The 15,990-nt window shown below is 46.3% G+C and overlaps 1 protein-coding gene and 1 pseudogene across 3 annotated transcripts in view; both read right to left on the bottom strand.

The window, feature by feature from the left end:
- Positions 1-2,558: 2,558 nt before the first annotated feature.
- LOC118720861 lies at positions 2,559-5,836 on the bottom strand (annotated as a pseudogene).
- An 882-nt stretch (positions 5,837-6,718) lies between these two features.
- Positions 6,719-15,990, bottom strand: part of CEP89 (centrosomal protein 89) — a 62,754-nt gene continuing 53,482 nt past the window's right edge. For all 3 annotated transcript variants that reach the window (XM_045582578.1, XM_045582579.1, XM_036440975.2), the window contains exons 18-19: positions 13,907-14,076; positions 6,719-8,998 (exon numbers count right to left, since the gene is read on the bottom strand). In XM_045582578.1, coding sequence (XP_045438534.1) covers positions 8,761-8,998; positions 13,907-14,076 — 408 coding nt within the window. In that variant the 3' untranslated portion in view covers positions 6,719-8,760. The remainder of the gene's footprint in view (positions 8,999-13,906; positions 14,077-15,990) is intronic.

The following is a 15,990-nucleotide window of genomic DNA, read 5'->3' as shown; positions in this document are numbered from 1 at the left end:
TCCTGCACGCCCCACACTGGGGATTGAGCCAGCAACCCGGGCATGTGCCCCGACTAGGAACTGAGCAGTGACCTCACAGTTCATAGGTTGTTGGTCGATCCATGAGCCACACCAGCTGGGCAGCGTTTCTTTTCTTGAAGCTGTTGTTTCTTTTTGTTGTTGTTGTTTTTTTCTTAGCAGAGTGAATGTTCAACCAATTATTATGCCTTCCCTCCACCCCTGAAAAGTAATCTGGATTTATTTTAAAAACACATCCCTCCCCCCAAATTCTTCAAAATCTTTGGCTCATTTTGTGTCTCATTCTTTTACCACCGGGCTGATATTTTACCTCATTGCAGTCTTACGGCTCATTTCCTAGGAAGTTTCATGTTATTTTTTCTGTAAATTCTACTGTTTACATTCCTGCCAAAGCGTTTGACCTTCACTTTCAAATTGTGTTTTTTTTCGATTGCAAAGGTGCTTGCTGTTTGAAGATATGAACACCACCTGCATTTTGTTTTGTCATCGTTTATTTGATGCATATTTGGGTCCCTTCTCCTGGGATGGTTTTAATTTTATCTATTTAAAAAGTATTTTATTGGTTTCAGAGAGGAAGGGAGGAGAGACAGAAACATCTACGACGAGATCGAATCATTGTGCCCTGATGGGGAATCAAACCTTGACCTTCATAGGTTGATGCTCAACCACCTAGGCATGCTGGCCAGGCTCCTGGGATGGTTTTAAAGCTGCGTCTCCTCAGCCTCCTGGCATCGCACTCTCTGGTTCATCTTCCTCCACGGACAGGCAGAGCCTTACATATCTGCTGGCTCTTCCTCTAAGACTGAAAGTCTGTTCCAGATCTGCTTCTGATTGTCAGACTTTCTTCCGTTCCTAAGTTCTCTGGTTCCTGCATCCCTTCCTGCTGGGGGATCCAGAAGACCAGGTAGCAGGCGATCACCTGCCTACCTGAATGCCAACCAGAAGAACCAAGGAGTCAGGGGAGTGAGCAAAGTCTCTCGGTGTCAAGGATTTACAGTCCAACCACCAAACAATCCACAAGGAAAGTACAATTTAAAACTCTTATCTGGGAAACAATCTAAATCTAAATATATCTGGGAACTACAGAATAGTGCAATACTACCTTTGAACTTTGTCCATGTAGTTTTTTTATATATATATTTTTTGTGTCCATGTATTTTTGAGATATAATCGACATATCTTCATTTCAAGGTGCAAGACATGTTTTAATATTTGTATATATTGCAAAATGATCACCACAGTGTTAGGGACAGAAATAAAATACGAGGGACTAACTATAGTTATAAGAAGTATTAATCATGCTCTATTAACTGTGATTGTTCTGTTCTGAATATAGACAGCCTGTTCTGACCGGCTGGGAGTTATACGCCCAGCACTTGGAGTTAACCTTGGAATGCAGTCCATTCTCCTTATCTGAGAACTGCCTATCTTCATGGAAAGATCAACAACCTTGTTGCCAAAACAATGGAGTCCCAGACCTGCCCACCCTTTGCAACCTCCAGCCCACAGTCCTGTAACCTCAACCATTATACCTGGCCTACTTTGCCAGGCCTGTAATTCCTACTTTCCCATCTACTCTTTGTCCTTCTGCCCAATATAAGCAGCTGGCTTCTGGGGTCGGGGTGGGGATGAGGTAAGCAGATTTTCATGGATGACCTGCTCCTCTCCATACTGCTGGAATAAATGCTCATACATGATTCAACACTGTCTCTTTTAATTGGCTCCAGTAGTGACAGGCAGCCTGGATGCACTTGTTATCTGGTTTCAACAATAAGTCCACTTAACATCTGTCAACTCAATACTTACAAAATTATTTTGTAATGAGAACTTTTAATATCTACTCTCTCAGTAACTCTCAAATATACAGCACAATATTATTAACTATAGTCACCATGCTGTACATTGCATCCCCAGGACTTATCTAGTAAAAGACTAATATGCAAATTGGCCTGTCACTCAAACACACAAGATGGCCACCCCCATGTGGACACAAGATGGCCGGCAGGGGAGGGCAGTTGTGGGCAATCAGCGTCCTGGGAGCTCATGGTCGGACACTGTCAACCTGACCTGATAAATTCCTAACTGGGCAGGACGCTGATGGTGGAGTTCAGAACTGTGGCCCCTCCGGGCAGGCAGCGCTGGATGGGCATGAGGACACTGGCCCTGCCCTGTGTCTGGATTTGGGTGGCTATGGAGGCAAACACGTTACAGACTTCAGAGTGGGACATTTGACCATATCAAGTAGGTTTCAGTAAAGCATTGTTTTTATTATTTTTTAATGCAACATACAAACTTTATTAAACAAAAGTAACAGGTAAAGTCAAGCAGGTACTTATATTTAAGAGAGAAAGTAACTAGATGAAATTTACCTTAAGCACCCTACAGCAGCCTGCTTGTGGTTGCGTTTGCTGGAGCTCTGCTGCTGTGAACACAGCTCACGCACAGGTGTGGGTGAATGATTTGTACACTTTTCAAGTGTTCACTGAAGACTTCCTTGTATACACACAGGCATCAAATTTTAAAACTGACGATCACCAGTATCTTCATTTTTGTTGATCTTGTGGAAGAGGTCGCCTAAGGAGAAGCATTTGTGGTTCTGGCTCATGAATCATGTAATGAACCAGCCAGGACTCTGTTGGACCTCCAGTGTCCTCCACTCCTCTGCTGACATCAGAGGGGTTTGGGTGGGTGTTTGGAAAGTTCTCTGGGGAACCTGACATGCCAGTACTCGCAGTGCTCGTCCAAGCATTTGTCTGAGTGGCAGATCTGCTGTGGGCCATCCTGCAGCAGAGGAGCGGTGCGGAGGGCAGCCACAGGGCGAAGGAGCAGGCACAGGTGTCCACGGCCCGGAGGAAATGACTGGCTGCCCTAAAGCATTGTTTCTAAAAGGTGCTAGCTATTTCCCCTCGTTCCCCTGGGCTGAGAGCCCGCCACTAGGACTCCTCCGGCTCTTCCTGTCCTGCCCCAGGGCGCCCCAGGCGTGTGCGGAGCCTGCAGGAGCTGCTGCGTGTGATCTGCTCCTGAACCCCAGGGTCCCTCCCAGGTGACTCCTCTACAGAGACAGACAGGACTGATGGGCATTTCCAGAACAAGACCCAGAGTCATGTAACACCTTTCACACATGTGAGGGCCCCAAAGGTAAAACCTGCTCCATTGGCAGTAAGTAATGACAATAAGTATGACAGTTCAGGAGTAGGAAGACCCTGGGGCCACAATAAAAATTAAATAAAACTGTCCAATTCTGTGCAGTTTTATAAAGGAGCCTCCTCTGAGGGGACTTGGCGCTGTGGCTCTGAGAGGGCAGGGCGGGGCGAGGATGCGCTCCCGACTCCACTGCGGGGCAGGATGGAGTTATCCCTAGCCCTCACCCAACCAATCAGGGTTAGCCGAGGCAGTGACATCACCACCGACCGGAGTAAAACCCCTGGACTGGGCGAAATTCGCTCTCTTCCGCCATGCTGCCGGCGTGAGTGGGACAGAGCCCCTGCTAGCATGGAAAAGGCTCTTTTGTTTATTGCATTGACTCAGCTCCCTGGTGGTCCTTGGGGATCACGAAGTCTGGGCGGAGGGGGGCAAAGGGCATGGGCCGGCCAGGGCAGTGCGGGCACCAGCCCATCACCCCCCAGTTGGGGCTCTTGGGCACGAATCACACGGACACACAGGGAGGCCCTGCGAGGGTCTGTCCTCTGATAGTGAGCAGTCCGTTCTGACTGTCCTGAGATGGTTATACGGTTATTACCCTTTCTCTGAGTTTATTCTTTATTTTATTTTGAATATTTTTATTTTTATTGATTTCAGACAGGGAGGAGAGAGATGAAACATCAATGACGAGAGAATCATTGATCAGCTGCCTCCTGCATGCCCCCCACTGGGGATGGAGCCCACAACCCAGGCCTGTGCCCTTGACTGGAATCAAACCCAGGACCCTTCAGTCCGCAGGCCAACGCTCTATCCATTGAGCCAAACCAGCCAGGGCTCTGAGGGTGTAGAATACTTCCTGCCCGGGGCCGGCAGGTTGATTCCCGGGAATCCACTCCAGGGCCCCAGCCTACATGGAAAGCCGGCAGAGGCAGAATGAAAGCAGACGCCCTCCCACCTTGTCCCCAGGATCTGGGCAGCTGGGTTTGCTGGTACAATCAGGGCTGATGGAAGGCTGAGGGGAGTAAATGGACACACTTTTTGCTAAGAATAGTGGACGTAATTCCAGAAGAAATAGCTAGAAGAAGGCAAATGGCAGCCTCTGAGCAGGGGGATTCTGGGGGCGGGTCTTGCTGCGGGTTCCCACTTCTGGCTGCGGCCTGTGTCATCACTCCCTGGCGGTGCCCTCCTCGGCCTCAGTGCCCGTCTGCGGCCATGTGCCCTCTGGGCACCTGAACCGGAGAGAAGCTGGGGCTGGGTCCTGCGAGCCCCCAGGGAAGCCCTCCTGTCGCCTCACACCTGTGTAGGTGTCTCCCCTCCCCCATGCCTGATTGGCAGCCGGATGGGGATGAAGAACAGGCCTTCATCTCTCTACCTGTCCCCGTCAGGCTTGCCCAGGGTCCACGCTCCTGTCTTTGCTGGAGTCCTGTCCTGCCCTCGCCCGCTATGCTCCTTCATTTTCATTCATAAACCCCAATCTCCCACAGTCTCCTCAACCCCACAGGGCCCTCATGCCGGCCCCTTCCCAACTCCAGACAGCAACACTTCAAAGCTGGGCTTCCATTTGGTCTCATGTCTTTTACTTTTTCAACAATTTACTGGAATCTTTATTATGCTATTTTTGACTCATTCTCCCCTCCCTGACAATTGGTTTTTGAAAGAGAAATGGGGGGAGAAAGAGAGAAACATCAATGTGAGAAACATTGATCAGCTGCCCCTTCCCGCCAGTCCCCTTGCATGCACCCCAACTGAGGATCAAACCTGAAACCTGGGTATATGCCCTGACTGGGAATCAAACCCACCACCCTTAGGTGCACAGGACTACATTTCAACTGAGCCATACCAGCCAGGACTGACTCATGCTTTTAAACGTACAAAAGAGATCATCCAGTGTCTATGTTTTAAAAATAATAAATGCAATGTCAGTACCACTGAGCGCGGGAGCAGGCCCCTCCCAGGCCTCCTGAGTGAGGAACTGCATTTCCGGTTTTCGGTCACCTTGCTTTTCCGTATAGTTTTACCAAACACACACACACACACACACACACACACACACACTGCTTCGTTTTGCAGTTCTGAACATTATGTGATTGGAATCACACTGCAACTCTGTTGAGATTCGCTGTGTTGGTACAACCTAAGAATGTTTCCTGTTGATGTGTGTGTGTGCTTCATTCTACATATACCATCCATCCTCCTGCCCCAAGGAAATTTTAGGGGCTCCATTTTCTGACTGCTATGACCATGCTACTCTGGCCATGCCCGTGTATTTTTTCCCTTGGTGCACACACGAACAAACTTCTCTAGAACATATACATACATACAAACACACAAGAGTGGAATTGCTGGTGCAATGGCTACTTGCACTCTCGGGGGAGGGGAGAATGAGTCAAAATTAGCATAATAAAAATTATGCTAATAATTAAAAATAAAACTCTCGGGGTTGAGGAGACTGTGGGAGATTTGTGTTTATGAATGAAGATGAACCAGCATAGCGGGAGAGGGCAGGCAGAACTCCAGCAAACACACACACACACACACACACACACACACACACGAGTGGAATTGCTGGCGCAATGGCTACTTACACTCAATCTCACCATTCAATGACACTGTTTCCCAATGCGAAGTGGGCATTGTCGGACATGGTTGTGCTGCTGACAGGTTCAGGGTGTGGCATTGTGGCTCCGTGTTTGCCCGTGGCGCTGTCAGCTGTCGGTATTGCTCCCGCTCATGGCTTGTCCTTCCACTGGGCAAAGAGTTCTTTATTTAATGCAGTCAAATGTACGGCTCTTTCCCTCTGCGGTTACAGCTTTTTGCATCTTGCTTAAGAAATCTTTCTCTGCCCTAGCTGGCTTGGCTGGGTGGATAGAGCATCAGCCTTTGGCCTGAAGGGTCCCAGGTTCAATTCCAGTCAAGGGCACAGGCCCGGGTTGTGGGTCCGATCCCCAATGGGGAGCGTGCAGGAGACAGCCAATCGATGATTCTTTTTCATCACTGATATTTCTACCACTCTCTCCCTCTCCCTTCTTCTCTGAAGTCAATAAAAATATATTTAAAAAATAAAAGAAACTCTTCCCTGACTGAAAGTTATGAATTCTCTTCTAGAAACTTAGTATTGTTTTCCACTAAGGAAAAAAGGTGATTTGTTTAAAATATGGTGTTGGAGGAGAGCTGTACGGATACGTTGGACCACCAGAAAGACGAACAAGTGGGTCTGAGCTAATTAAGCTGGAAACCTTGCTGGAGGCAAAAAAGACGAAACTGAAGCTGTCCTGTGTCCAGTGCATCACGAGAAGGCGGGTTCTCTGGAAAAGACAAAAGTCCTGGGAGAAACAGGAGCAGCAGGGAAAGAGGAAGGCCAGATGTGAGACGGGCTGACTCAGAGGAGCCTCCGCACGCATGCGTCCGCAGGGGCTGAGCAGGGCACTGACAGGACACTGGGCACCACGCACTCACAGGCTGCCAGAACGGCACACAATGCACACACGCACGTCATTTAAACACTCCTCGTGGCCACGTTTCTTAAAAAGTAGAAAAAAACAAAAACAAATGGAATCAATTTGAATACTTTATGTAACCCGATAGATACAAAATGCTATCGCAACATAAAAATTACTGAGACATTTGACATTCTTCTTTTCACAGTAAGTCTTCAAAATCTGGCATATATTTGATGCTTATGGTACATTTCAATTTGGGTGCTATTTTCATCAGAAATACTTAATGCTTGGCTGTCACAAAATTTACCGTGGAAAAGTGAGGCTCCCATACCCACGGGCTCACACGCAGCAGCTCCCCGGGAACTGCTGGCTGTGGGACCTCACGGCTCCAGTCCTGTGCTGGCAGTTCTTCTGGGCACGCTGGGCTGTGCCCAGGTACACCTGTCACCCTGTTCTCAACAAACAGTGCAGACAGAGATAAGCACCAAACATATAGTCACTGAATAAATAAATCAAAACCAATACAATTCAGACTTTTCTCCTGGCTCCTTAGATAACCACTGCTCTAAGAGAATGACACTCTGGGGAGAGGATGGCGTCTCCCGTTCTTCTCAGAGGTCAAGGGGCAAAGGGGTCACTTGTGACCCACTGCCCTCCGCAGACCGCACCTCCCAGGACTGCTGTGTGCTACGCTAGAGGCAGCGGGCTCGTGTGAGATCCGGGATCGTGTTTATAGCTGTTTGCCTTGGGTTACTTTGAACTTGATCAGGACCCTTCCACAGCCACACAGACCTCACCAGGACCAGGCCAGAATGGAACCCGTCCTGCTGACTGGAAATCTGCATGAGGCACTGGAACAGGTGCCCCTTCCCAGCAGCCCCAGGTGTCCGTGAACCAGTCTGGCCTCATCGCCACCCCAGCCTCCAGGCCCCGAGCCCCTCCTCTGTTCCTGAGTTCTTGCCTCTGCTCCCCTCCGTCTGTCCTGCTCCATCTCCCGAACCCGGTCCAACCTGCAAGGCCCGGGCGTTCGTCCCGCCCCTAAGCACCCGACAGCCTGCCCGTTCCTTGCCTCAGCTGCCTTGCTCTTGCGAGTCCATTTGTGTGTGTGATAAACAAGACACAATGTACACATGTTCCCTTCTCCAGGAATGCAACGTTCTCCTGGGCGCAGGGAAAACCCAGGACCAAAGCGGCTCTCCAGGGGGGACAATGGAGTGACCCCACAGACAAGCCACCCTCCCACACAGGCCCTCTCACCGACTGCGGATTATTGGCGCACGTTCCCCTGAAAGAACGAAGCTATTTGCTGAGCTAGCACATAGTTCTAAATCCTGGTGAGTCTTCTACCCCTGGAAAAGGACAATAAAATAAAAAGATCTATGATATTCCATCTGTTTTCCATCTAGCAATCAAAGCGCTCGGACGTAACTTTTACAGACGACCACGGGCAATGCTAGAGCTTATTTGCTCATCTGAGACAGCACAGCCCAGCGAGGAGAGCTTCTGTAAGATGCTCCAGGATCCCCCTCCGCACACTGCCTGGGTTCTTTCAGTGCCGGGGACAGGCAGCCCCGTGAGCTGGCATAACCAGCAGCAAGTCCCAGGGGTGGTCCTGAGAGGCCGGGCCCGAGGAGGTGGCACCGAGCGGAGCAGAGCCACAGCCGCAGGCGCCCGTCTTGGTGGTGGCAGTGGGCAGGGACCCCACCTTGGTGCCTAAAGGAGGGCTCTCAAAGGGGGAGGGGACTCTGTGACCCTAGAAGTACCTTCCCGGGAGGAGGGAGAAAGCCCTCCACTGGCTTAGGGAAAGGGTGCAACACGCTTTGCACAACTTCCTTGCACGAGTACCAGCTCCTGGATTTCCACTGAACAATAAAATGGCACCCGGAGATGCACAGAGACCATCGCTGTGCTCCCCACCGGCCATTCCCGAGGAGCCGGGGAGCAGCTCAGCAGGCCCGTTCCCCGAGCAGTGGGCTCAGGAGCCGTTCCGGTGGCGGTGTGGAAGACACGCCCGGGCTAGCATGCAGTGCAGCAGCACATTATTAAAGCAAAGCAAATGTAAGGCATGAAGTAAGCTTCTGGAACAGTTTATTTCTTCCTAGTCCTGAGAAGGAAAACACTGCAGTGTTAGGTGGGAGCTTGCCCTTCCCTGTCCTGGGCCCTAGCCCAGGGGCTCCTGCAGGCCCTGGCGGGGGGAGGGAGGCTTCATGTCACAGTAGCTGAGGCTGCCGTCCTCCAGCGCGTCGCCCTGAGCGAGGCCGGCGGGGCGGGGCTCCTCGGCGGCTCCGGTGCCGGTCCTCACGCCCGTCCTCTCCAGTGTCGCTCGGAGAAGTTCTCGGATTCTCTGGTTTTCCTTGGAGGTAGACTCCCAAACAACTTCCAGCTCGCCTTCCACGGCTCTGAGGAATCACCAAAACAGGAAAAACCGCACCATTAGGAAATACCTGGAGAGCCTATGAATCCCAAGGTAGCAAGCATCGAATGGAAGTCTGCACAGTTCTGTGCCCCAGCATACGGTCTATCTTTGAGAACGTTTCATACGCACTAAAGAAGAATGTATAGTCTGGTTTGGGATGAAAACTTTGTAAATAACAATTATGTGCAATTGGTCTAATGTGTCATTTAGGGTCAGTATTAATGCCTTATTGATTTTCTATTTGGTTGATCTATCTATAGATGTCAATGGGGAATTTAGGTTCACTACTATAATTGTATTTTTGTCAGCTTCTGCCTTTAGTTCTTTTATTAGTAGTTGTTTTTTTTATATTTTGGTACTCCTTGATTGGTCCATATACCATGTTCCCCGAAAATAAGACATCCTCCGAAAATAAGACCTACTTATTTTCTAAAACTACAGGTTTCCTTCTGAGTGAAATATAAGGCATCCCCCCCGAAAATAAGGCCCCCCTAGGCTAAACATGAGAGATTTGGTCCACTGATTCTGAAAGAAATGGAGTCACAAGAAATTCACCAGGAAATTCAGGAATTGAATTGTTATGATGATGTTCCAGAAGATGATGACATGATTGTCATTGAATAAATGAGTAAATTCACAGTTTGTCTGGTTTGTGTTGACAACTACCGTACTACCGTACCGTATACAGGTAATAAATTTTCTTTATTTTCATTTAACAATAAATGTGTACCGTATTCTTCTTCATGGAAAAATAAGACATCCCCTGAAAATAAGACCTAGCGCATCTTTGGGAACAAAAATTAATATAAGACACTGTCTTATTTTCGGGGAAATAGGGTATGTTGTTATGTCTCCTTATCATTATAAAATGCCCATCTTTGTTTCATTATCTTTTTTAGCTTGAAATATATTTTGTCTGATATAATGGCTATATCCGCTTTTCTCTGATGCCATCTGCTTTAGAGCAAGCATGTCAAACTTGCAGCTGGTGGGCCACATGCCTCGTTCTTTGGAGTATCATTTTCCATCCTTTCCCTTTGAGTCTGTTTGTCCTTGCAGCTGAGATGTGTCTCCTGAAGGCAGCAGACAGTTGGATTTTGTTCTGTAACCCATCCTGCCACTGTGTGTGTGTGTGTGTGTGTGTGTTAATCTTCACCAGAGGATATTTTCCCCATTGCTATCAGGGAGAACGAAAAGGAAGGAGAAAAGGGAGAAACATCGATGTGAGAGAGAGATATCAATTTGTGGCTTCCTACATAAGCCCTGACTAGGGCCGGGATAAAACCTGCAACTGAAGCATATGCCCTTATCAGGAATTGAACCTGCAACCTTTCGGTGCCTGGGATGACACTCTAACTATTGAGCAACAGTATCCAGGACAAGATGGACCTTTAAAAAAAGTGACAAAAGATACCATAACAGCCAAGACGAAACAGAGAAGACAATGGAATATGCTGAGAGAAAAAGCCTGTTGATGTAGAAATCTATACTCAGCAAAAATCATCTTACAAGACTGGGGTCAAAATCCAGTGTTTTCAGATAAGCAAAACTAAGAAAGCTTACTACCAATATCCTCTCACTAAATAATGTATTTTAGGAAGAAGAAAACTAATCTAAGAAAAAACTATTCTGAGATGTAAGAAAGAATATGTTAAAAGATTAATTAAGGCATATTTTTGAGTTTTGGTTTTTTTTTAAATCAATTCAAATTGGGCAGTATCCAATTAGCAGATAGAAAGGAGCTCTTGTGAGCTATATAAAATAAAGGATTTTACAGGTAGAAGAGAGCAGAAATAAGGAAGTTAAATGCACCTGGTTATTGGAAGGAGGCCTAATTAGGTAGATTACATAACTAGTGCTAATCAGGTGATTCCTACATGACTGATTTAAGACTCCATTTCGGCAAGAGCTGAAATTGTACATTTAGACTTTAATGGAATTGTGGGGCTTAGTATAAGCAATTCCATTTTGGGCTAGTTGTCTTGATTTTAACAATTATTAAGCAAAAAAATTGGTCAACTGCAGGTATATAAAAATAAACTATATATAAATAGTATTTAATTTGGGATGGATAAAAATAATGATATAAAAAGACATATCTAATGATACTAGATAAAGCATATAAACCAAAGGGGAAATCATTAGAGCTTGCATTTGGGGGGAAGAAATGTAGGTATGCTGATTAAATATATTTTTTAATGTTAAATATCTAGGGTGGAAGTTCAAGAGTAACTACTCAAAAAATATATAAATTTTAAATAACTAAAGGCAAAAAATGGAATGAGGATAAAGTTCCATTCTACTAATGGAATTCTTTTATTCTTTTTAAAAATATATATTTTATTGATTTTTTACAGAGAGGAAGGGCAAGGGATAGATAGTTAGAAATATAGATGAGAGAGAAACATCAATCAGCTGCCTCCTGCAGCCCCCCCCCCCCCCCCCCCCCCAACACACACACACTGAGCCAAACCAGTTTTGGCCTACTAATGGAATTCTAAGCCTCCTGTTTGGCAAGAAAGCTGGTATTGGTTCAACTTTTTACAAAGTGACTATTTAGATAGATAAGAACTTCTGTGACTACAGAAATCATGTAGATAAGACTTCATTCTGCTTGGCACTATAAGCATCTGGCTGATGGGAAACAGATAACTGCATTCTGCATGACATCAAATTCATGGATCCTACTAAAACTTGAAGAAAGTCATATCAGAGAGTCCTTCTTCTGCAGGCATCAGTTTATATTCGTCTGTCAAAGGCAACACAGCCATTATGAAAGGGTGGGCTTAAGTGTGAACCAAGTTCACCTTCACATAGCCTGCGATATTCCCCAATGTTTGTTTTTTTTTTAAATAACGTCTTTTTCATTTGGAACAATAAAAGACCCCGAATAGCCACAGCAATCCTGAGAAAGAAGAGTAAAGTAGGAAGGATCTCAATACCAGATTTCAAGCTGTATTACAAAGCCACTGTTCTCAAAACAGCCTGGTACTGACACAAGTACAGACATATAGATCAATGGAGTAGAACTGAGAATCCAGATATCAACCCAAATCACTATGCTCAACTAATATTTGACAAAGGAGGCACGAATATACAATGGAGTCAAGACAGTCTCTTCAATAAATGGAGTTGGGAAAATTGGACAGATACATGCAAAAGAATGAAACTAGATCACCAACTTACACCATACACAAAAATAAACTAAAAATGGATACAGGTCTTAAACATCAGACGGAAAACCATAAAAATACTAGAAGCATCCACAGGCAGCAAAATCTCAGACATATGCCAAAAGAACTTCTTCACTGATACTGCCCCTAGGGCAATGGAAGCTAAAGAGAAAAGAAACAAATGGGACTACATCAAAATAAAAAGCTTTTTTATAGCAAAAGAAACCATCAACAAAACAACAAGAAAGCCCACTGTATGGGAGAACATATTTGCAAATGTTACCACTAATAAAGGTTTAATCTCCAACATCTACAAACAGCTTATACAACTAAATAAAAGGAAGATGAATGATCCAATTAAAAATGGGCAATGGACCTAAACAGAATATTTTCAAAAGAAGACAGAAGAAAGGCCAAAAGGCACATGAAAGCATGCTCAAAGTCACTAAATATCTGAGAGATGCAAATCAAAACAACAATGCGGTACCATCTCACACCTGTCAGAATGGCCAACATCAACAAATCAACAAATGACAAGTGTTTGCGAGGTTGCGGAGAAAAAGGAACCCTCATGCACTGCTGGTGGGAATGTAGACTGGTGCAGCCACTGTGGAGAACAGTATGGAGTTTCCTCAAAAAACTGAAAATGGAACTCTCATTTGACCCAGTAATCCCACTCCTAGGATTATATCCCAAGAAGCTATTATAGAAACACCAATCAGAAAGGATATATGCACCCCTATGTTCATAGCAGCACAATCTACAATAGCTAGGATTTGGAAAAAGCCTAGGTGCCCGTCAACAGATGATTGGATCAGAAAACTATGGTACATCTATACAATGGAATACTATGCTGCCATAAAAAAAGAAGTAATTCTCATCATTTGCAGCAACCTGGATGGAATTGGAGAACATCATGCTGAGTGAAATAAGCCAGTCAATGAAAGAGAAACACCACATGACCTCACTCATTTATGGATAATAAAAAACATTATAAACTGATGAACCAAAAGATAGATATAGAGACAGTAAAGCAACAAGCAGACTGTCAAATTACAGTGGGGAGGGTAGGGAGATCTGGGGGAGATAACAGATCAACCAAAGGACTTGTATACATGCATATAAGTACAACCAATGGACACAAAACTCTGGGAAGGGAGGGTATGTATGGGAGGGTGAGCAATGGTAAGATGTACACAGATAATAATTTAATTTAAAAAATTTTAAAAAAACAAAAACAAAAAAAAATAACAACAACAAAAATATGTCTTTATTGCTTTCAGAGAGGAAGAGAGAGGGAGAGAGAGTTAGAATCATCGACGAGAGAGAAACATTGATCAGCTGCCTCCTGCACATCTCCCTACAGGGGATGTGCCGGTAACCAAGGTACATGCCCTTGACTGGAATCGAACCTGGGACCTTTCAGTTTCCAGACCGATGCTCTATCCACTGAGCCAAACTGGTTAGGGCTGTATACATGTATTAAGTCGTCACATTGTACACCTTAAACTTACTCAATGTTACATGTCAATTGCTGGGGAGATTTAAAAAAAGAAAACAGCAAGGAGCAAATAAAAATCAAGAGCAACATTAAATTCTGATAAGACCAAATACAAAAGCAAAAGTAAGTAATTAAATAAACAAAACAGATCTAGAGGGTTTTATTGGAAAATTCTACCAACATCCAAAACACACACATGACACGGGGGCGGCCCTACCTTTTCTGCTGCAGCGCCTCATCCAGGACGTCCTGCTTGTCCTGCAGCATCCGCTGGAGGTGCCGCATCTCCTGCTGGTACTGCGCTGTCTTGCTAGCAAAGTCCTCCTGCTGCTCTGACAGACAGTGACTGATGTCCTCCAGCTTCAGTGCAGCCAGCTTCTTGTACCCCTGGTGGAGGAGGAGGGCGCTGTGAGGGAGGGAGGCTGCTCGCTGCCCAGGCCGAAGCCTCGGATGCATTCCAGACCTACCTCCGTGTGCTGTCAGAGACCAGTGAGCTGAGTGAGCCCTGCAAAGGTCTGATATGGAAGGACAAGTCTGGATCATAAAGGTCATATAAAGTAACAAAAAATTTCAAGTATAATAAAACCAAATTTCTAATTTATATCATGCTGTAAATTATTTTTATATATTATAAATAAAATTAAAACAGAAGGTTCTGGCATACTCTGAGATGACTGAGATAAAGGACTAATTCATTTTCCTTCTCACATTTTAAAAAAATATTTTTATTGATTTCAGATAGGAAGGGAGAGAGATGAGAGGGAATCATTGACCGGCTGCCTCTTTTTTTTTTTTTTTTTTTTTAAATATATTTTATTGATTTTTTTACAGAGAGGAAGAGAGAGGGATAGAGAGCTAGAAACATCGATGAGAGAGAGTCATCGATCAGCTGCCTCTTGCTCACCCCCCACTGGGGATGTGCCCGCAACCAATGTACATGCCCTTGACCGGAATCGAACCCGGGACCTTTCAGTCCGCAGGCCGACGCTCTATCCACTGACCAAACTGGTTTCAGTGACTGGCTGCCTCTTGCACGCTCCCCACTGGGGATCGAGCTTGCAACCCAAGCATGTGCCCCTGACCAGAATGGAACCCGAGACCCTTCAGTCCCCAGGCTGATGCTCTATCACAGGCGTCCTCAAACTTTTTAAAGTGGGGGCCAGATCACGGTCCCTCAGAGAGCTGGAGGGCCGGACTATATGAACTACTGATTCCTACTGTAACACCTCGGCTGCGCTCACTGCCCAAAAAACCTGGCGGGCCGTAGTTTGAAGACGCCTGCAGCCAAACCAGCGAGGGGGTCCTTCTTACATTTCTGTGCATAAAATTTAAGGTTATGAATTTCCTTCTGAGCATTTCTAAAACTTTGTCACATATAGTCTGACTAATGGTATAGTTTACCTAGATGAAATTCTCTTTGGAAGTTATGACATTCTGGAAGGCAGTCCAAGATGGTAGCGTAGGAGGGCTCTAAGCTCACCCCTCTGGAGGACACATTAAATTTACATCTATATAATCAGCCATTCCTCAGGCGACATCTAAGTGCCAGCTGAAGCAGCTTCTGCACAAACAGGAAGACTATACAGAGAAGGCTGAGAGCTGCGAGTGCCCTGTTGGCGCTGAGGGGATTGTCCAGATGGAGGAACTGGTGAGCACCACTGTTTACAATTCTCCTGCACTTGGATGGGGCGGGCGCTTTATCTCAGTTTTCTGGCCGAGCTGCAGGGGTGCAGAGGCGCATCCCCAGCCACCCCTCCCAGAACTAGATCCAGCAGGAGGGCAGCACCCAGCCTATGTAAATGGGCCCTTTCAGCTGGAGATGGACCTGGTGGGTGTGGCAGGTGCAGCAGCATGCATCTGCTGAGCTGCACGCGGACACCCCCTGCCCAGGGTGTGGAACCAGCAAAATGCTGTGCCCGTACGCAAGGCTGTCCTATTGAGAGAAAGTTCAGAAACAGTGGGGAGCAGCTGCGTGCACATGTGGGGCTGCTGTGCCCAGAGAAAGTGTGGGGACACTGGGGCTCTGCAACCCATGCACTCAGAGTAGCCCTGCCCAGATCAGGTTCAAACAACAGACAATTAAAGTAACAGGGCACATTGCCCACATACTGGGCAGTGCAACCCTCACAGCATAGCCCCACCCAGAGCAAAAGGGCAAGGAAACACACTAGGTTGCCCTGCCCAGAGCCCATTCCTTTTGCCATGTGCCTTGCTCGACTATAACTGTCCTCCAGAAACATCTGGCACACAGATTGAGAAAAAGCTATTTCATCCAACTCATAGGAACAAACACAGAAAGTC

The sequence above is a fragment of the Pipistrellus kuhlii genome, unplaced genomic scaffold, assembly GCF_014108245.1.
Source record: "Pipistrellus kuhlii isolate mPipKuh1 unplaced genomic scaffold, mPipKuh1.p scaffold_m20_p_17, whole genome shotgun sequence".
NCBI lineage: Eukaryota > Metazoa > Chordata > Mammalia > Chiroptera > Vespertilionidae > Pipistrellus > Pipistrellus kuhlii.
The sequence above is the reverse complement of the archived record's forward strand: the minus strand, read 5'-3'. Positions and strand labels throughout refer to the sequence as shown.